The sequence below is a fragment of the Pipistrellus hanaki genome (genome assembly GCF_964339955.1).
Source record: "Pipistrellus hanaki genome assembly, chromosome: 11".
Taxonomy (NCBI): Eukaryota; Metazoa; Chordata; class Mammalia; order Chiroptera; family Vespertilionidae; genus Pipistrellus; species Pipistrellus hanaki.
Window position 1 is genome coordinate 17,350,290 of NC_140513.1, and position 22,303 is coordinate 17,372,592.

At 44.4% G+C, this 22,303-nt stretch overlaps 1 protein-coding gene across 1 annotated transcript in view; it reads left to right on the forward strand.

The window, feature by feature from the left end:
* Window positions 1-447: 447 nt before the first annotated feature.
* CTNNAL1 (catenin alpha like 1) overlaps window positions 448-22,303 on the forward strand; it is a 51,388-nt gene continuing 29,532 nt past the window's right edge. The window contains exons 1-4 of the mRNA XM_084899314.1: window positions 448-703; window positions 13,228-13,417; window positions 18,104-18,291; window positions 20,276-20,395. Of these exons, the coding sequence (XP_084755440.1) occupies window positions 557-703; window positions 13,228-13,417; window positions 18,104-18,291; window positions 20,276-20,395 (645 nt within the window). The 5' untranslated portion in view covers window positions 448-556. The remainder of the gene's footprint in view (window positions 704-13,227; window positions 13,418-18,103; window positions 18,292-20,275; window positions 20,396-22,303) is intronic.

Genomic DNA, 22,303 nt, shown 5'->3' on the forward strand with positions numbered 1-22,303 from the left:
TTCTGTCCCACTAGTTAGTTTCACCCCAAGCGCAGCTTCTACAAATTGTCGCCGCATGGGAGAACGACTCGTCGGTCCCAGGACCGGAAGCTTTGCTGGGACGGTTGTCCTTGTCGTGGTAAGAGGCCGCGGGAGGCCCCCAGGTGACCTGTTTATTATTCCAATGGGTCGAGACGTGCGTGGGAACCACTGCAGAGCGGTCTCCGGGGACAGACGGGGCGGGGCCCTGGTTAGGGGCGGGGCTTCGGGGCGAAGCCGACCAGAGCGCGTTGGTGCCAGGTGGGGGCGGGGCATGCAGGGGGCGGGGCTCGGCGGCGGTAAAGCAGCCGGCGGGGCGGGGCCCGGGTTAGGGGCGGGGCTTCGGGGCGAAGCCGATCAGAGGGCGTTGGTGCTAGTGGGGGCGGGGCCTTCAGGGGGCGGGGCTCGGCGACGGTAAAGCGGGACGGGACGGGGCGGGGCCTCGGGCGGCGCGGGTGCATTGCCGCCGCCGCGGGCGGGCTGGCTGGCAGGCGGCGGGCCCGCAGTGGCGCGGCGTCCGAGCTGTGCGACCCGGGGGATGGCCATGGCCGCCTCTCCGGGCACCGCGGGCGTCGGCGGCGCCGGGGCAATGCCAGGCTCCGGCCCGTCCAGCTTCGGCTTCGACTCGGGGCTCGAGATCAAAACGCGCTCGGTGGAGCAGACGCTGCTCCCGCTGGTCTCCCAGGTAAAGTGGCTCCCGGCGCGGCCCCTCGTCTCCTGCGGCCGCGGCCCGCGATGGCGGCCGGAGGCAGCGCTGCCCCACATTCCGCGCCCGCACCACGGCGTGTGTGTCCGCCCTCCGGTCCGGGCTGGGGACCCGCCGCGGCGGCAGAGGCGGCGGGAGCCGGGACTCCCCCCTACTCCCCCACCCCCGACATCAGGAGGCGAGGCGGCGGGGGCTGAGCGCGGGGGCGGCGGCGGGCGCAGGTCCCGGTGCGGACCGAGTGCCGGCCGGCAGGTGCGCCCCGGCCGGACCCGCCGGACCCGCCTCGGGGCTGCGGCTCGGGCGTCCCGGGCCCCGCGAGCCCCCCGCGGAGGGAGGGCAGCGGAACCCAGCTCCCGGAGGCAGAGAGGACCCTGGCCGGGCCCCCCGCTGGCACAGAGGGACCCTCCTCGTCGCCCCTTTCTAACCCGCTGCCGCTCACGTTTGCTTTCCCAGCTCAGACCGGGCTGCTGGCCGCTCCGGCGGGGGCTCCTCCGCCTCCTGCTCCAGCGCTCCCCGGGCCTTTGTCCCTTCCCCTCCGCCGGGGGCGTGCGGCTCGCCGGCTCCCCTTCCCGGGCCGCCCGCCCTGTCCCTCACCTGCCTGCTCCCGCCGCTGGCTTTTGTCCCGCCTCGGGAGAGTGAAGTGAAGGGCTGTCTGAGAGCTAATCAGGATACACATCTTTTATTTTTTTCCCCCTTTTTTGCCAAATTCCACTTGGGCTTTATGGTTTATGGTGTTTGCTGGTCCTAACAGAAGTCTGGAAGCAGCTAATGGATGCGCTTAGTTTTAGAGAAGTTTTTGTTACCGTGAGCCGGGCCGAGCCGTGGGCCGCCCGAGGGCTCGAATTCCTCACCTGGATGAGCTGTGTGCCAAGTGCTGGGCGTGTGTGTGTGTGTGTGTGTGTGTGTGTGTGTGTGTGTGAAGAATCCTGTGCCTGGGGGCGCGCGTTGGCGGTGTGTGACTCACGACTAGAATGCAACGTCCTGATGACTCACTCGTATTGCCGAAATCTTCGAGGTGGAGGGAATCTTCGAGACTACCTGACTCTCAGTTTTTTAGAAAAAACAACAACAACCCTTTCTTACAGCATCCTTTGACACCTGGTCGCCAGTCCCTTCTGTAAACGTGTTCTGTTCTGTGATGGGAAGCCGGGAGCTGGTCCACAGAATTCTAAATGCCATCTCTTCTCCATCCCACTCCTGCCAGCACTCAAAGTCAGCAGTCACACATGTCCCTAGGTCCCTGGGATGCTGATTCAATGAACTGTTCCATGTTTCTTCCTCATTGTAGCCGGCTGACAAAGCGGGTAATGAGATACACCTGACAAGCTCCCCTCCCCCCACCCCTCCCATGTTTGAGGGCAGCACTGACTCCTGGGAAGGATTGCTAGGATCATTTAGTTATATCTGCACCGCCCCTCCCCTCCAGAGACTACCACCACCACCAATAGGACCACAACCCCCAGGGAGACACAGGGGAGTCGTTTAAGGAGACACGGAAATAAGAGCGTGGTGGGAGTTCAAGTTGACAGGATTTTGTTCATTTATTTACCATTGACTCTATGACAGGCCCTGTTCGAAGCATTTTATAAATATTAACTCATTGTCATAACAATCCTGTGAGGTAGATAGATGTTTATTCTCGTGATATGGCTGAGGAGATGGAGAAATAGTGAAGTGAAGTAACTTGTCATGGGACTGAACTGTAAATGTCAAACTGGGATTTGAACCCAGGCAGCCTGGCTCCGGGGTCTAGGGTCTTAGCGACTGCCTGTGCTGCGTCGTTTCTAGCAATTGGAAGCAGCGAGGAGGTCAGCTAGGAGCAGGTTCAGAGAAGAGAGTCTACAATGGAAAAACAAGCTCCGGAAGGCTGTAATCTGAAGAAATGGTAACTTTTCACAGTATCACTGCTTAAAAAAAACCCATCAAATCAGTCCTACAGCTGTGCCTTGTGTAATTCTGGGGTAGAAGAGGGTGGAGGGAGGAGGAGAGTGGAGGAGGAATGTATAAATCGCTGCTGAGAGTTAACTGGAGGTCAGTGCCAAAGAGGGAAATGCCAGTTTTTTTCCTTCCCTATTAAAGACTCATTCAGGCCCATAGCTGAGGTTCTGCATCCCACACGTTCTATAGCCACAGCAATATCTTTAGCACAATACCATAACTGATGATCCTAATGACAGACTGTACTCAACAAGAAGAAAGTTAAATTATGCTTAACATGAAAAAAAAAAAAAAAAGAGTATAAAGCATAGCCAGAACGCTATTAACAAAACAGGAACGTGTGGAGTACAATTAAGTAGGATTTTTTTGCCGGCCTGTGTGGCTCAGTGGTTGAGCATCAACCCTAGAACCAAGAAGTCATTACAGGTTTGACTCCTGGTCAGGGCAGAAGCTCAGGTTGCGGCCTCGATCCCCAGTAGAGGGTGTGCAAGAGGCAGCAGATGGATGTTTCTCTCACTGATGTTTCTACCCCTCTCCCTCCCTCTCTAAAAATCAATAAAAACATTTTTTTAAATAAAGTTGATGTGTAAGTTTCAGTGAATGTTAGCAGATTAAAGCTGCAGGTCTCTAGAAAACTCGTGTCCAAGAATCTCCTTTTCTAAGGATGCTGCATTATTATGCAACTCATGCTTCATCATCTTATCCAAAAAATATGTCAAGAATTTTAACAAAGCATTTGTTGTGTGCTTACTAAATTGCTGCTTTTTGAGGGTCTTGTATTCTAGCTGGGAAACAGGTGTACAGAATAGCACATCAAGTGTCAAATGAACATTGTCAATAGTAAATGCTCTAGCCCTAGCTTTGCTCAGTGGCTGGAGTGTCGGCCTGTGGACTTAGGGGTCCCGGGTTCGATTCCAGTCAAGGGCACATCATACCTGGGTTTTGGAGTTGATCCCCAGTAGAGGGCACGCAGGAGGCAGCCACTCGATGATTCTCTTTCATCATTGATGTTTCTCTCTGTCTCTCCCTCTCCCTTCCTCTATGAAATCAATAAAAATAGACTTTTAAAAAGTAGTAAATGCTCTAAGAGCTCAGAGGAGGCATGGATGAGTCAGGAGCGATGCCATAGAGGAGACAGAGTCTTGAGGTGAACAAGAAGGGCTAGCATTGGACAGTTTAGTGAGTTTCTACTCTGATGCCATCTCACCTCTCTGACTCTCCAAGCGAGAAGGTCAGGTTTACTGGCCTTATTCTAGGAATGCAAGGTTGAATCAATATTACACAACTATATACAATTTTCTGCATTTACATATTAGAAGAGATGTATTTTCCTATCAGATGCAGAAAAAGCCTTCAATTAAATTCAACTTCTAAGCATGATAAAAAGCACTTAAGAAACTAATAGCAGAAGAAAACTTCCTTAACCTGATAAAGTATATTTGCAGAAAACCTACAGTTGACATCATAGCAATAAGTAAAAAAAAAAAAAAAAAAAAAAAAAGTTTTTTAGTTCACACCACGGATATGTTTTTATTGATTGTAGAGAGAGAGGAAGAAAGAGAGAGAGAGAGAGAGAGAGAGAGAGAGAGAGAGAGAGAGGTGAGAGAAATACTGGTCAGTTACCTCACCCTGACAGGGAATCGAACCCGAAACCTAGCTATGTGCCCTGAAGGGGAATTGAACCTGCAACCCTTTCAGTGTACAGAACAGCGCTCCACCCAACTGAGCCGCCCGGCCAGGGCTTAGCTGGATTTTTAAAGGTAGAATTTGATAAAGGTAATCCTAAAATTTACATGAAAGAGTAAAGAGCCAAGAATAGCCAGAAGAGAAGCAAAATGGGTGGACTTACTCTACCAGATTTCAAAAGTTGTTATAAAGCTATCACCAATTAAGACAATATGGGTATAAAGATAGAGATGGACAAATAGAGTAGTGAAATAGAATGCGAACCTAGAAACAGATCCACACATACATGGAAACTTGGTAAGTCACAGAATTAGCTCTGCTTGTCAGTGGGAAAAGGAAGGAAATTTTTTAAAAACGGGTCTGGACCTGGCCAGTATTCTCAGTGGTTAGAGCATCAGCCCACGCACTGAAGGGTTGCAAGGTTAATTCCCTGTCAAGGGCATGTATCTGGATTGCAGGTTTGCCCCTGCCCCGAGTCGGAGTGAGTAGGGTAGGCAAGCAGTTGATGTGTGTCTCTCACATCAATGTTCCTATCTTACTTTCCTCCTGCCTCCCTCCCTTTCACTCTCTGAAAACAATGGAAAAAAATAACCTCAGATGAGGACTGAAGGGTCCCAGGTTTGATTCCAGTCAAGGGCATGTACGTTGGTTGCGGGCACAGCCTGGTAGGGTGTGTGCAAGAGGCGGCTGGTCAATGTTTCTCTCTCATCGACGTTTCTAGCTCTCTATCTCTCTTCCTCCCTCTCTGTAAAAAAATCAATAAAAAATATATTTAAAAATAATAATAATAATGGGTTGGGGCAATTGGTTATCTAAATAGAAGCACATGAAACTGGATCCATACCCCTAAGAGAAACCCCTGTGTGTGTGTTAGAGACATGGATTAGAATTTTGGCCTTTTTTTCTTTCTTTACTTCTTATGGCCCCAAACAGGAAACAACCCAAATGTAGGATGTTTGAATAAATTGCGCTGTGCTCATGAGATACTCTATAGCAGAAAAATGAATGGACCATGGGTATAATTAGCTATAGGGATGGGTCTCAAAAAACATAGTATTGAGTGAAAAAAAATTAAAGGTTCAAAACGTAGCAAAACAAAACCATATGTCATTTAGGGATATAACACGTGCGCAGTAGTTATAATAAGGGAAGAATGAGCACCGAATCAGGCCAGTGTTCTTTTCCAGGGGAGGGAGTGATGTAGAAAGGGAGGGACACACGGGCAGTTGGGTTGTCCGAGGTACTGACAGTGTTTTCTTCAGCTCAGCGGTGGTTGCATATGTCTTCCCTTCATTTCTTCAAACTGTACATGCCTATGTTATACGCACTCATTTGCTACATATTTTCTAACGCAGACCATTTTCTTAAAAGCTGTGGGCTCAGTCCCAAACATCTTTTCTGCAGACTAACTCCCCACCTCCTTTAATAATCACTCTATTCTTCCTGTCAGAACCCCCACTCCGAGTCTTAGAATGTTTTTATGGGAGGAAGGGAAGGGGGGATCTGCCACACAGCCCCACCCTGCTGAGGAATGTTATTCCACCACCCACTGGTCTTTTCCTGTCGGTGATGGATTTGCTTCATTCTCCATTGTGCGGACCCTTCAGAGTTCTGAGTAGCTGGCCCTGTCTTCCCATTTCTCTCCTCGGGGCCCTGGAAGCTTTTCAGGATCCTTGTCTCCCTAAGCTGGAGATAACCAGGGCACATAGCGGCCCCTCTTTGCTGATTTGTTGTATGTGAAGATATGTGTGTTTTTAATTGCAAAGATAAAACACACAAAATTCAAATGCTGCAGTGGTGTATAAAGTTAAGCATAATTGCCCCTTTTTTTCTTACTCTTAAAGCATCTCCCATGATTTGGTGTATTTTCTTTCATATTGGTTTCTATAGTCAATTAGCTGATTTCTATGTCTAATGATTTTAAGCCTTTACTGATGAGTGTGAGGGAAGAATGTCCAGCCTTAAGGAAAGCCTCATAGGAGTTCATTTGAGTTAAAGTGACAGCAATTGCCAGGAAGCCAAATCTCAACAGACTGAGGAAATGCTCTGGAGGATGGCAGTTTTGCAGCTTATTTTATACACTAGTAGCTCATCGCGCGTTATTGCGTGCAGTAGGCTGCCTGCCGCTTCCACGGGAGCCGGTGGGAATGAGAGGACACCACAGAGAGCCACCGGGAGCCGTGCTGCTTCCATGGGAGCTGGGAGGGAGCCAAGCCGATTTCGTGGGAGGTGGGCCCGCCATCTCCTCTCTGGGCCTGCGCTCGCCACAGAGGCTGCGGGCCGGCCCCCTGTCCTCCAGAGACCCTCCACAGCCACTGCCCAGAGGCTGCTCCCAAGGACTAGGTGCTCTGGCCAGGCTGAGGGGACTATGCACCACCATCTTGTGGCTATGGGTGCTACCATCATTGTGATGGAGTGATGGTTAATTTGCATATTACCCTTTTATTAGATAAAAGAATCAAAGGAGACATAAGGGGGGAGGTGAGGGTTACATGAAATCCACAGGTTGTAGATTAGGGAGGTGGGAGAAAGCAAAGTAGGGAATCTGAGATTATATAAAAAAGCAAAACAGAGACACATACTTCTTTTACGTGGTGGGTACTGGACAGAACACAGCACCAAGGTATGTTATCTTAGATGCGCAAAGACAAGAGACAGTTTTTTAATCTCTTGTCTTTGCCCATCTAAGATAACACACCTTAGGAATGCTACACGTTTCTACCCACCTTGACCGCTATTAGTTAGGAATTTTTACGTTCAGACCACCCTGTGTGTTTACTCTCAGTCACTGGGTTTGTAAGGCCCGCCATGCAGGCTTCCCCTGAGCTTGTCAGGTTTAGTATGAGGCCCAGGAGTTAAACCCAGAGGCAAACTTCTCTGCCCTGGGCTGGCTGTCTTATTCTTCAGGTCCCAGGGAATTAAGTCTGTGTTCTTTTGTAGGTATTGGCTACTGCCTTTTTTTTTTTTCTTTTTCTTTTTTTTTCTTTTTTCTTCCTGGTCTTTGCTTTCTTTTTTCCCCACAAAATCAGTAAATTAACGAAGAAAATCGATTTCACTCAAGAGGTTACTGTTAGTTACCCTAGGAAACAAAAATAACACCGCAAACCTGAGATGCTAGAAGTGTAAACAGTATCATACCTACCAGTCACGAGGTGTTGTACACTTTTACATTGACTGGTGTATTCCCCACAACCACTTGGTGAGACGGGTGCTCGTACCATTCCTGTTTTCACAGGTGAGAACACTGAGTCCTAGACAGGTTCGATGACTTGCCACACGGCAGAGCCGGAATTCAAACCCAGGCAAGGCGACACCAGAGATCGGGCTCTTGTGCAACTGTATGCTTTGTCAGAGATGGGTACTTCTTGACACTGTTGGTTAGAAGGTATCAAGTGAGCCCTAGTTCTTACTCTTTTATTCCACACAGAGTTCTTCATTGTATCAGATTCTCTTTCTTCCCCAGGGACCCCTTCTCTGCCCTCTTTTCCGGCTCAACCAGGTATGCTCTAGGCGAGTGCCAGGGCAGCTCCAGGTTGTGACTCCCAATATAAGGCGCCTCCCATTCTGCAGAACAGTAGCTAAAATATATATATTGATATATTTTTTTTGGTGCATTATGTAATGTACAAGGCACTCTCATCAGCTGTCTTTCCCTTGATCCCTAAGATAATCCTGGAGGAAAGAGCAAGTGTAGTGATTAAGAGTGAAGGCAACTCATTGTGACCTTGGGCAAATACTATCCTCATCAAACTTTAGGTTCTTTATCTGCAAAATGCGGGTGGTAAGAATATCTACCTCCTAGAGATATAACCATTCCATGAGTCAACACATGCAAAACACATAAAATAGTACTTGCTACTGTTGTGCTTAATGCTACAGGTTACCTATTTTTTTTTTTTTTTTTGCATGATGAAGAAATTGAAGTTTGATCTGAATTTTGTAAAACTGTGTGTTTACATGTGTATATGTATATGTATATGTATACGTATAAAACAAGACTGAAAGAATCATACCAAAATGCTCATGGGATAGTGGAATTATGGGTGATTTTTATTTATTTAGGCTTTTCTAATCCCCCCCCCCTTTTTTTTTAAAAAAAAACAACATAAATAATTTTTGAACCTCCCTTTTTAAAAGTTTGGTCATTATTCTAGGATATAAGTAGACCTCTTAGTAAGGAATTTTATAAATTGACTTGGCTCCTCTGTCAATTTTAAAGGCATGCCTCTATTTGGACTGGAACATTTTCTATTCTGCTTGGAGTAAGAGGAAGACAGCCAGCCACACCTAATTATGCACCGGGAAGGATGCTTGTAGTGAAAGCAAAGTGTGTGTTTCAGAACTGAACAATAGTTGATATTTTAGCCTAATTGCAGGAACTCTTTTCTTTATGACTGAAAGTTTAAAGCTTTTTGTAAATGAAGGGTTGACAAACTGAGTCTGTTCCCAGGTGGTTTTTTTGAATAATCAATGGTGATCAAGCCCTGGGTTCCCCAGGTGGTCTGGAGAGTTCCCTAGTCCAGTGTTTCCCAACCTTCTCTCATGATGAGAATCACCTGGTGGAGTTGTTAAAACACAGATTCCTGAATCCCAACTAAGAGGTGCTAAACTAGAATGTTGGGGAGCATATAGGTAAAATTGTACAGAGCACTAAGTTAAGCCTAGTCTATCCGATGTGGAGAAAAACCAAGCTAATGCTAAAGGGCTCATATTTGTCTCCCTGCTTCCCAGCAGCATGGCCCACAGTCACCCGCAAAATTCACCCTTAGCAACTCCTCTGTGACATGATAACCTAATGGCTTTAGGTAATATTTTATTTTGAAGACAGTGTTCTGCCACCCTCAAAAAAAAAAAAAAAAAAAAAAAATCAGGAAGATTGAAAACCTCCACCTAAGGAGAGTACTGGGTGGGCTTTGGTGTCAGACAAACTTGGGTTCACATTCTGAATGAGGCCACTTTTTAGCTGTGTGAGCCAAATCTTCACTTCACTCAGCCTCAGTTTTCTTATCTTTAATAATGCCTGAGAATTAAATAAGAGAGCTAATTATAATATACCTTGAGTGCTTGCTATAAACTTGGTACTTTGTTAAACACAATATGTGGATCATTTCATTTAATCCTCTTATAAACAAAGGCAGATAAGGCAGTATGGCTAAATGGTTAAGAGGCTAGGCTCTGGAGTCAGAATGTCTAGACGCAGAATGTCTTCTTGATGTCTAATTTCTTTATTCTTCATGATGTCCAATTTCTTCATTTGGAAATACCTGCTTCATTGGGATTTTTTTGAAGCATTATAGGGTAGTATAAAAGTTTGAACTTGGAATAAAAAATAAATAAATAAATAAAAGTTTGAACTTGCCGGGACCGGTTTGGCTCAGTGGATAGAGCATCGGACTGCGGACTGAAAGGTCCCGGGTTTGATTCCAGTCAAGGGCATGTACCTTGGTTGCGGGTACATCCCCAGTAGGGGGTATGCAAGAGGCAGCTGATCGATGATTCTCTCTCATCGATGTTTTCTGACTCTCTATCCCTCTCTCTTCCTCTCTATGAAAAATCAATAAAATATATTTTAAAAAATAATAAATAAAAGTTTGAACAAGTGGGATTCCTCTCTGCAATGCAAGGATGGTTCAACAAATGCAAATCAATAAATGTGATATGCCACATTAACAGAACGAAAGGGGAAAAAAAATCATATGATCATCTCAATATATGCACAGAAAGCATTTGACACAATTTAACATTTTTTCATAATGAAAATGCTCAATAAATTGGATATAGTAGGACCATATCTCAATATAATAGTAAAAAGTTGAAAGATTTTTCTCTAAGATCCTTTCTTGCTTAAAGATTCTTCTTGGTTTCTAAGGTAATAAAAAGAAACTAAATTTTTGATATTGAACATGCAATATAGTGTACAGATATCAAAGTATAATATTGTATACCTGAAGTTTATTTAATGTTATTAACCAATGCTACCTCAATAAATTTAATTTTTAAAAATCAATATACAAAAATCAGTTGTTTTTATTTAGTTTCCTTTTATTTTTATTTAAAAAATATTTATTGTTGAAAGAAATCAGTTGTTTTTATTTTATTTTTTTAAAATTTAATATATTTTATTGATTTTTTACAGAGAGGAAGAGAGAGGGATAGAGAATTAGAAACATCGATGAGAGAGAGAATCATCAATCAGCTGGCTCTTGCACACCCCCTACTGGGGATGTACCCGCAACCAAGGTACATGCCCTTGATCAGAATCGAACCCGGGACCTTTCAGCCCGCAGGCCGACATTCTATCCATGAGCCAAACCAGTTTTTGCAAAATCAGTTGTTTTTATTTAGTTTCCTTTTATTTTTATTTTAAAAATATTTATTGTTGAAAGAAATCAGTTGTTTTTATATGCTAACAATAAAATCTCTGAAAAAGAAATAAAGAAAACCATTCTATTATCAATAGCATCAAAGACAATAAAATACTTAAGAGTAGACTGAACCAAGGAGGTGAAAGATGTGTACACTGAAAACTCTAAAACTTTGATGTCTTCATGACAGGGCAACTGGCTCTCCTAAAGTGAATAATCTCAGAGCGGAGTGAGATGCAAATTGGAGTATCGTTATGACCCGTCCTCAAAAGTAGCGTGTCATCACTTCTGCTTTATTCCAAGTGCAGCCCATGTTTAGGGAGAGAGGAATGAGGCTCCAGCTCTTGAAAGGTGAAATATCAAAGACTCTATGGACACACATCAAAACCACTAGAGAGTCTATCACTTTCCTGCTTCTATTGCACTTACAAGAAAATACAAACTTGACTCCCACTCGTAGCCTTCATAGCCGGTCTCTGCCTACCAGTTGGATGTCAGTCTTATACTTGCCCTCTGGCCCACCTTAACCACTTCTGGCCTTACCTCATTCCTTAGGGGACCCCCCTCTTTTTTAAAACAATGATTTCTTTTCGCTAGAATACTTTTTCCCTGATGTTGGCCAGCCTGGCTACTTGATGTCATTTACATTTCAACTTAAATATCATTTTCTCAGAAAGGAAGAGAAATTACTTTCAGCTACACATACTTTCTAACACTTTTCCTATTTTAATATTTGCATAGCACTTATATTTAAGATTTTTTGTTTACCTAGTTATGTGATTATTGTGTCCCCCGACATTACAATGTAAACTCCATGAAAGCATGGGCCTTTCTTGTTCATTGCTGTTTGATCATTGCTTGGAATTTTATTTGGCATATGATAGGTGTGCAACAAATATAGTTTATGTAATTGAACTAGAGGCCTGGTGCATGAAATTCCTATATGGGTACAGTCCCTAGGCCTGGCCTCTGGTCAGGGCCATCTTCCCTGGCTGCTGGCAGCAGGCCCCACCCCTCCCCACCCCTGGTTCCCCATTTGCCATCGGGTGATCGGAGCCTACTGACCAGGTGGTCAGTGCACCTCCTAGTGACTGGTCAAGTGGTCATTGTGGTGGTTCTGCCATTTGGTTGATTTGCATATTATATATATATTATTGTTATTCTACTGGACAGTTAACCAGACAGAGGCAGGATTGTAATTGTCTTGTTTACTGATGCATCCTTAGGGTCTGGCATCTGGGAAGTATTTAAAATTTGAAAACCAGTATTATAGATGAGGACATTTAAAGAGAGTAAATTCATTTCCCTAGGTCATGTAGCTAGTCCGGACAGAGTCAAGGCTCACACACAGGCCTTCCTGATTCTAAACTATTAATACCATAACATAGAATGGCACATAATTATTGCCCAGACAGTGATTCCCTTCCTGTTCTCTTAATTCTCCATTTGGTCTTTGTTGATATATTTATAGAAATCAGTTCAAAGTTATGTTCCATGGCCATCTACTATTTAGGATCTATATTTTATGTAACATTCTTTAAATATTCTTATAAGTCAGCAAAGTTCACGTGCTAATTTTATAAGACATTTTGAAGATTTATCTTTGTTTCAACCAGCTTAACTTATCACCTTTTGTATTTTATTTCAGGGCCTGGAACCAAGTGTTCAGACTCTTGGTATTTCATTTACTTTGAGCTACAACAAAACTCAGAGAACATAGGTTATAATGGTCATTCTCAATATCTACTGAATTCAGTAAACATGTATGACATCATTTTGTACAAGCTATGAACTTGTGCTAGGCAGTAGAGTGGAACGCAAGGTGAAGATACTGTCTCTAGCCCTGGCCGGGCAGCTCAGTTGATTAGTGTCATCCTGATACAATCAAGGTTGTAGGTTCGATCCCTGGTCAAGGCACTTATAGCAATCAGTCAATGAATGCATGAATGGGTGAAGCAACAAATCTCTCTCTCTCTCTCTCTCTCTCTCTCTCTCTCTCTCTCTCTCTCTCTCTCTCTCTCCTCCCTCCCTCCCTCCCTCCCTCCCTCCCTCCCTCTCTCCCTCTCTCCCTCTCTCCTTCCTCTCCCTTTCCTCTCTCTTGAAAATCAGTAAATAATAATAAGGCTTTCTATTCATAGTAACTCAAGTAATAGCAAAAGAAACTAGAATTGAAGTGCTTTGATTTTCTGTGGATACTTTGAACTTAATGATCTAGCCTCTCTTATTTGTTTCCTGTCTCAAAGATTTGTTGAAATACCTGGAGGGCTTCTGGAACTTCATACCCAAGCTATCTGCCCTCTCATAAACTTGGAATTGTTATCAATGGGAGCATTGTCCTGAGGAGCAATGCAGGATGCTTCCTGTTTCCCTCTGGGTTGAAGCATTAAACTTTGAATTGGGTCTGTTAGGTGATCCAGGATGCCAGGATTAATGTACTTGGCCTTTGTGATATTGCTTTAAAAACAAGTGATTGCAATAAAATTTAAACAAGTTCCTTTTGTCTTTTATTTTTAGATTACCACGCTTATTAATCACAAAGATAATACCAAAAAGTCTGATAAAACCCTGCAAGCAATCCAGCGTGTAGGACAAGCCGTCAACTTGGCAGTTGGAAGATTTGTTAAAGTAGGGGAAGCAATAGCCAATGAAAACTGGGATTTGAAAGAAGAAATAACTATTGCCTGTATTGAAGCTAAACAAGCAGGTATGTGGATGTTGATATTGAAGTGTGCTAATACCAGTTGTACTGCTTTGGACAAGATTATCAATTATTGTCTCATTTTGAGTAAAGATGTGCACTGTGTTTAGCCCGATAATTATTACATGTACTGGAACATAGAAGGACAGGATTAGCTTCTAGGTCTACAGAACTTCTCTTGGCTCAAGCCCTAGGTCTGAAAGTATCATTTATCCATTTATTCTTTTAATAAATATGCTTTATTATTATTTTTTTAATGTATTTTATTGATTTTACACAGAGAGGAATTGAGAGGGATAGAGAGTTAGAAACATCGATGAGAGAGAAACATCGACCAGCTGCCTCTTGCACACCCCCCACTGGGGATGTGCCTGCAACCAAGGTACGTACCCTTGACCGGAATAGAACCCGGGACCGTTTAGTCCGCAGGCCGACGCTCTATCCATTGAGCCAAACTGGTTTCGGCAATACGTTTTATTATTAATGTTTTTTATTCTTTAGAGAGAGAGGTAGAGGGAGAGAGAGAGAGAAACATTGATATGAGAGTGAAACATTGCCCAGCTGCCTCCTGCATACTCCCGACTGGGGATCGAGCCCACAACCCAGGCTTGTGCCCTGACCTGGAATTGAATCAGCAACCTTTTGGTGCATGCGTACAAGACCCAACCAAGAGCCACACCAGCCAGAGCTATTTTTGTGTCTACTGCATGCTGGCTCTATGCCAGGCATTTTTCTAGGCCACAGGTATCTAGCCATGCACAGATTAGTCAAGAGTCTGCCTTCATTGAACTCGGATTCTGGTATAGTAAGGGAGACACACCTCTGTCCAGACCATAAACAAATGAATCAATAGGTAGGTATATGAGGTCGATTAGTGATAGTTATCATGAATAAAGTGACAAAGCCCAGAAAGGGTTAAGAAACCAAAGGAATTATATTTCAGAGAGAGTAGATGCCGTTGACATTTTGGGGTAGATAATGGTTTGTTGATAATCCTTCATTGGGGGTAGTAAGTCTCCATTGTCGACTGTTAAGCAGAATCCCTAGCTTCTACCTATTAGCTGCCAGTAGGTCCCCTCTGTTCCCATCGTGACAACCCAGAATGTCTTCAGACATCCTCACATGTCCCCAGTTGAGAACTACTGAGATGGGGTGGGGGTGTGTGTATCAAGAAACCCCTCTAAGGAAGTAACATTGGAGCAGAGACTGCCCAGCTACCGGTATATGGATACCTGGGGAAAAAGAAGAAGAAAACCAGGGCTGGCCTTCTAGGCAAAGGTAAGAACCTCGGGTTGTGTTGTAAGCGTAACAGGGGAGCTAGTGGAAGGTTTTGTGTAGGGTGGTGATCTGATGTCATTTACATTTTTTTTATGTCATTTACATTTTAAAAGGATGACTGCTGGCTCCTGTTTGAAGAACAGGGTTTTAGGCGCTAAGAGGTGAAATCAGAGAGACCAGTTGAGAGGCTGTTGCAGCCGTTCAGGTGATAGATGGTGGTGACTTAGACCAGGGATAGCCTTTGAGGTGGGGAAAAGAAGTGGCATTTGGTTATATCGTCTAGGTGACACTGGCAGGATTTTCTGACAGTTTAGTGGTGGGATGTGGTGGGAAGAAGGGTCTAGGTGTGGAGGATGAACAGCTGGGTAAACGATGGCACTGTTTACTTCCACGGGCACCCCTGACGGGGGGAGCGGGTGATTTGGAGAATCACCATGTGGGGAGGAGAGGAGTGGGGGAGATAAGCCCAAGTAAACATGGAAAGGCCAACCAGCTCAGCCATGGTTCTGTATGTTACATGACTGACTGTGGGTATTATTCTGCAAATGGTCATTGGAAGAATTTTGAGCCAGATGAAAGACTTGTTGTTTTGTGTTAGAAAACTTCTGGTAATAGGGAGGGAATGAACACATGAAGGCTAACTGAGAGGGGAGACTGAAGGCGGGGAAGGGTTTACAGTAAGCCAGGCTGCAGCAAGGCAGGGTCCGGGCCATGGAAAGAGCAGGGGGAATGCACAAAGCACCCCCAGCGCAGTGAGTAGCTAGAAGTCAGTTGTAGATTAAAGGAAAGGGAGGTGCCGGGTGACATGAATTTGTAGCCATTCACGAGGTGGAGAATAGATGCAACACTAGCGAGTTACACATACGTCGGAGATGACAGCCGTGGAGCTACAAGAAAGCTCTGTGGCTCCTTCAGGGAACTGATTTCTGAGCCGTCTACACTTGGCACGACTTCATCATGTTCAGGGAGCACCGAACCTTGTTGGCGGAGCAGGCCAGAAGCGACCAACGCACGTACTTGAAGTTCAATGCCAGGGGCTTAGTCAGAAAGGTTAAATGCTGCCATATGTGCAGGCTCATGTGTAACACTTTCGGCGATGGGGAGCCACAGGGAAAAGTAACATTTTCCAGAGGAAACGTTTTCGTCCTTTCAGCTCTTGCTGTTAGACGCCAACTTACACTTCTTCCCCCGCCCCTCTCGGTGTGTATAAGGTTTAATGCTAAATGCTTTTCTCTGCATATTTGGCTGCATAAAACTTGGTAATGGCTCCCTATGGCTGTGTAACTAATTAACCCAAACTTAGCAACTTCAACTGCAAACGTTTATTACCTCACATCTTCTCAGAGGGCCAGGCACGGGGAGTGGCCGACTGGTTGGCTCTGGGTCTGGCTCATGTGCTGCACTCACAGTGTGGCTGAGCCTGCAGTGATCTGAGGGTGGACTGCCTGCAGGGCCTGCTTCCCAGCTCCTTCTCAAGGCCACTGGCAGGCTTCACGTCTTTCTGGACCATTGACCAGAGGCCTCAGTTTCATCTCCTGAATGCCTCTCTATGGTAACAATTGCTTACAGCATGGTAGCTGCCACCCCTCTGAAAGAGAGAGAGAGAGAGAGAGAGAGAGAGAGAGAGAGAGAGAGAACACCAAAATGGCTACCTCGATGCCTAATAATTCAATGTTGGAAATGACATACCATTAAACTGCCATACTAAACCTCGTATGACGTGGGAGGGACAAACTCAAGGATGTAGATCCCAGGAGGTGGGCATCCCTGGGGGCTTGGCGATCACAGACTTCACCTACTAGCAGAGCTTCAGCGGTTGCCATGGTATTTCAGCATCCACATGAAGTGGCTTATCATTTGGGCTTTCCATTGTCATTTTAAATTCCTGTTGTCTGACACTAAATTTATCCTCTCCCTTTCCATGCCCTTCTGATTTTAAGTAACTTAGGTTTGCAGCCTTGAAGCTATTTTTATTTTTCACTTTCCTTTCCTTATCAACTGTTCAGGTACTAATTTTATATTTTATTTTATCAGTATCTCCCAAATATATATATTTTTAATTTTCACCTGAGGATTTGATTATTGATTTTAGAGATGAAGCGGGGGGGGGGGGAGAGGGAGGGAGGGAGGGAGGGAGGGAGGGAGGGAGGGAGAGAGAGAGAGAGAGAGAGAGAGAGAGAGAGAGAGAGAGAGAGAATATGAGAAAATCAGTGTGAGGTAGAAACAATCAGTTGCTTCCTATACACCCCCTGACCAAGGATCAAACGCAAAACCTAGGTATGTGCCCTAATCTAGAATCAAACTTGCAACCTTTTTCGTATGAGGGACAACACTCCAACAAACTGAGCCACCTGGTCAGGGCCAAATCATCCTCTTCTTTTTTTTAATATTCCTATGGCTTCATCCCAGTAAGATCCTTACTGCTTCACACACACAATTGAAATAGTAGCTTGACTTTAAGTCTTTCCTTTCAGGTGTATTTTATATGTTTCCATTAGGTCTAGCCTTGACTTTCATTATGTCACACTTTTACTCAGGATCCTGAGCACATAGGCTGGTACATGGTGGGTGTATGTAACGCTATTGACAAAGAGTGAATTTGTGAGAAAATCAATCTATTATGCACTCAGGTCTGTTTGGGATTTAAAAGATCAACATTGCAAGATAATTAAGTTTGTTTTTTAATACTCACCCAAGGATATGTTTTTATTGATTTTTAGATAGAGAGGAAGGGAGAAAGAAAGAGAAACATTGATTGGTTGCCTCCCATATGTGTCCCAGCCAGGGATTGAACCCACAACCTTTTGGTGTATGGGATGACACTCCAACCATCAGAGCCACCTGACCAGGGCAAAAGTTCATTTTTCTAATCTTATTAAAATAAGGTTTAGAAACAATTTCACACTTGTTTCATTTTTGAACAAATATTTGTATTGTTTTATAGATTGACTATTGTTATTCAAGGTCAAAAGGTTTTCAAAAAACAAAAAAATATATAAAGTTTTTGATAGCAGCAGTGAAGAACATTTTCTAGAGAATGGCTCCTGCCGGGTGTCATAGGAAGTATCAGTTCAAACAGCAAGCCTGAGTGAGGGGCGGCCTGGACTGAATTCCCAGGAGGAACGCTCTCCTTTAGTTTTGCTTTCCACCCAGAGCTCAGGCTGGCCAACAGATAATTTCCCTTATTGTTTCCTTTTGCTTATGGATGATTCTTCCAGGCCCCCTTTCCACTGAGGTGCCTCTCCCTGGGGCCCAAAGCCTTGTCTTCTCTCCCTGGGCGTCCACAAAAACTCAGGTGCCTTCAGGTTATGGAGATGGGCATTGTGATGCCTTCAAGATACAAGAAAGATCTGGACTTTAACTTAAGTGTGTTTAATTCCCAATGTGACATTTCTTCCTTGCCTTTCTTGTTAGGAGAAACGATTGCAGCACTTACAGATGTAAGCACCCCGCGTCACCCCGAATCTGGTGGCCAGATCACCATTTTCACAGACAAAACGGGAGTTATAAAGGCTGCGAGATTGCTCCTTTCTTCAGTGACAAAAGTGTTGCTGCTGGCAGACCGGGTGGTCATTAAGCAGATAATAACTTCGAGAAATAAGGTACTTCCCTGCCTGTTGTTTCCATACTGGGTCTTCCAGGGTTGTTCACAAAATTTGTTGTTATTTTTAGGTTTAACTGCAGGTAATTTAGCAATGCTTGTCCACTGAACACCATGACAATGTATATAGTAGAAACCTAGTTGGTAAAAATACTGAATTTCTCAGTACCCTTTTTTACAATTCAGAGAGTAACAATTTAGAAGCTCAAGAAAACAATCATCAGAAACCACAATTACTCACATTGTAGAATTTTCCTATGCAAAGTCCCTGAGTATTCCTGAAAAGTTACAAACCTTTGAGAATAGATTTAAACTCTTCCAGTGTCTCAGATAACAGTGCTCCTCGGTCATCCAGGAAGCTGGGGGGTGAGGGGGGGGGGGGAGAGAGGGAGGGGGTGGTAACTATTACTTGTTTCCCTGGATAATGCACTAGGCAAGGAGGCACTCAGCCAGGGACGGGATGGGCCCAATCGTGTTTAAGGGACCTGACCAGTGTGGAGTGATTCAGAAGTGTAAGTTTAAAGAGAGGAAGAAATTGGAGAGGTGAATGGATCGGGCAGTGTTAGAGGAATGAAAACCACCTTCCGGTCTCTGAAAGACAGACGCTCTGCTCCGTGGCGGCAACCTGCCTTATCTGTGGAATCGCCGGGACTTCCTGAGCGGCCCGGGCAGATTAACTCGCCAAGCATCCATCATATCCTCATTAGAGAGAAGGAAACACAGGATATCTGTGTTTTCTTTACTTAGCTCGGTCGGACTAAAGCTAATCCAGCAGTGTTATTTTAGAGAAAAAGTATTTGAAACACTGTTTCACATCTATTTACTTTCCTTTTTATTTTTATTATTTAAAAAATTTTTAAATTATTTTTTTAATCCTCACCTGAGGATATTGTTTTCATTGATGTTCAGAGTACTAGGGAGGGAGAAGGGGGAAAGACACACACACACACACACACACACACACACACACGTACTAGTACATCAACCAGTTGCCTCCAGAATTCACCCCATCAGGGACTGGGGCCGGGGATCAAGCCTGCAACTGAGGCACGTACCCCTGACCTGGAATCCAGCCCACAACCCTTTAGTCTGCAGCCTGACACTCTAACCACTGAGCCAAAACAGCCAGGCTATTTACTTTATTTCTAATGTCAAGAATATGCATGAGCCGAAACCGGTTTGGCTCAGTGGTAGAGCGTCAGTCTATGGACTGAAGGGTCCCAGGTTCGATTCCAGTCAAGGGCTTGTACCTTGGTTGCGGGCACGTCTCCAGTAGGGGGGTGTGCAGAAGGCAGCTGATTGATGACTCTCTCTCATCGATGTTTCTAACTCTCTATCCCTCTCCCTTCCTCTCTGTGAAAAACAATAAAATATATATATTTTAAAAAAGAATATGCATGACATTTTCTGTTGCCTCTACTACAGGTTCATGCTCTCTATTCACCCCTGGCTGCCCAAAGCTTCTTGGCGATGAATTCTTTTAACACAGGCAGTTCCTGTCTGATCCACCTTGTTTCCTGCTCCTGAAGTCCCCAAGCCTCCCTTTCTACTCCCCACTCTGCAGATTCCTTCCTTCCCCTATTCTCAGAAAAAAGGGTGTTCCCATGCCTGGTTGACTGACCTTAAAATTTGTACGGTCTCTTAGCCTCACCCCCTCCGGGTCCTCGGAAGATAGTCCTACTGGTCCTCACCTCCAGCATTCGCTACATACACCATTTCTTCTCTTGGATATTCTCTTGGATATTCTCTTGCATATTAGTCCTTTCCTTTATGCTTTCTCCTTTTGATTTTCAAGTGAGTTCAAGTCTCCCCATCCTAAAAACAACTTGTCCCCTCGATAATTCTCACCTTTGGATCTGCCTCTGCTTCTCTGAGCCCCGCTGTCGCCTCCAATTTAAATTTCTCTTTCCCTCTCTCTCCTCAGTCCTGACCTCTTAGTCTCTGGTATGCCTATACCTGAGAATAAAATATTCTTTGGTTTGCAGGTTCTTGCAACTATGGAAAGACTGGAGAAAGTGAATAGCTTTCAAGAGTTCGTCCAGATATTCAGTCAGTTTGGAAATGAAATGGTGGAGTTTGCACATCTGACTGGAGATAGACAAAATGTATGTATTTACCACATGTTAAAGTTTTCAAGTACATGCACACTTTCCTGGTGCACAAATAACAGTTATTTGTTCCATCTCACACACTGGGGAAGGTCAGTCTTGCCTTCAAGGCCCAATTCAAGTACTTCCTCTTTTGTGAAACTTTCCATTTCACTTTTCAATCAGGGCTCATTATTTATTTGCATTGGCTATGTGTTAGGTACTTAATATCCATGATTTCATTTAATTCTCAAAACATCCCTGTGAAGTAGGTATTGTTATCGTGAATGTGAGGAAACTAAATCTGAGAAGATAACAAACTTTCCCATGGTCACTCTTCTAGTAAATTGGGCTCAGTTATGCCTGAGTCTAAAACCTATAGTTTTCAAAGGAAACCGTAATAGAAGTTCTTTATAAGTCTGTTCCCCATTTCAGACTGGACACTGTAGTTTAGGAAGATGGAAGACCCTATTATATTTAGGACTGACTTTTCCTTGGGAGGTTATTTGTAAACAGGTTGAATATATAGTAATCAACCTTTTCTTGGAGTGCTTTGGTGTAGCCCCCCAGGTGGTGGTCTGGGGCGTGAACTTTCAGGCTGTAGCTGGAGTTGGGAGGTGGGTATTGGCCTGGGAAGTGCCAGACCATGTGGTGGTGATTCCTGGACCATCTGGGATTTATGGCGGCCTTTGTTTCGTCCTGTGGACCAGCCCTCTTAGATTGAGATGCCATCTTTGCCCCTCACTTGCCATCACCATCCACAGTATGATACAGTGTGTGGCTTTACAAGTGTCTTGTGTGGCACACCTGCTTGATGCATTGTCAGCTAGGCCCACAGGTTGTTTTGCAGGAAGTCCTGTTCAATATGTTAAAGACAAAGGGAAATTTTAGAAGTGACCTCAACTTTTTACTTTTGATATACATGATGGATGATATTCACAGGTAGGACACTGTCCTTTGGGATGTGATCTTGTGGCATAAATTAACGTTTGGTCCAAAGAAAGCTATATTGGGATGCAAGTGAATGAGTGATATTATAGGCATAACTCTGAATCTACTATAATAATTTACAAATAAAAGGCAAATGATTCTCAAACTTTGAGTCTTTGTTTTTTGTAAGAAAGGGCTTGTCACTCAACTTGAAATGAAGAAAGACCGACTAATGTGGCAGGTGGAAATATTATGTAATTTAAATGTCAGTGTCCACAAGTAACAATTTATTGGCGCAGCTTGACACTCTAACCTCTGAGCCATACCTAATTTGTTTAGGTATTATCTGGGACAGTATTCACACTACAGTGATAGGACTAAGTAGTTGTGATAGAGACCACCATATGGTTCAAGAAACCTAAAAGCTTATTATCTGGCCTTTTATTGAAAATATATGCTGACCTCTGGATTAGATGGTCATAACCAAATCATTATGAGGAGTAGTTGGTTCTAGATTGGATAAGTACTATTCGATACTTCTGTGATAAGCACACATTCCATCAAGGGCTCTGTGCAGAGAAATCAAAAGAAAAAAATTTCAAAATACAGTTTTTGCCTCAGAGTTCATAATCTAGTTGGGGAAGATTATATATATCTGCGAAACAGCCTAAGAACAAACATTTCAGAGCAGCAGGTTGGTTAAGTGTAGGACAAACCAACCTCATATCGAGATGAATTAGTACTTCGATGGGATTCATCAGACATGGTCCCTGGAAAGAGTTGCCTTCTAAGTATCTATTTTGAAGGAAACGATAGCCCACGGGTGCTCAGTAAATAAGCCACTTTTATTTAAGTAAAGCTCGGGGTGATCGTTTCTGGTTAGGAGTGAGCTGTGTCCACGAGGCCATGAGAGTGCCAGGCGTGGCCGGCCACCAGAGAGTAATCACATGGCAGCACCTCCCTGAGGCTCAGCCCTGGCTCTGCGTCCTGGCGAAG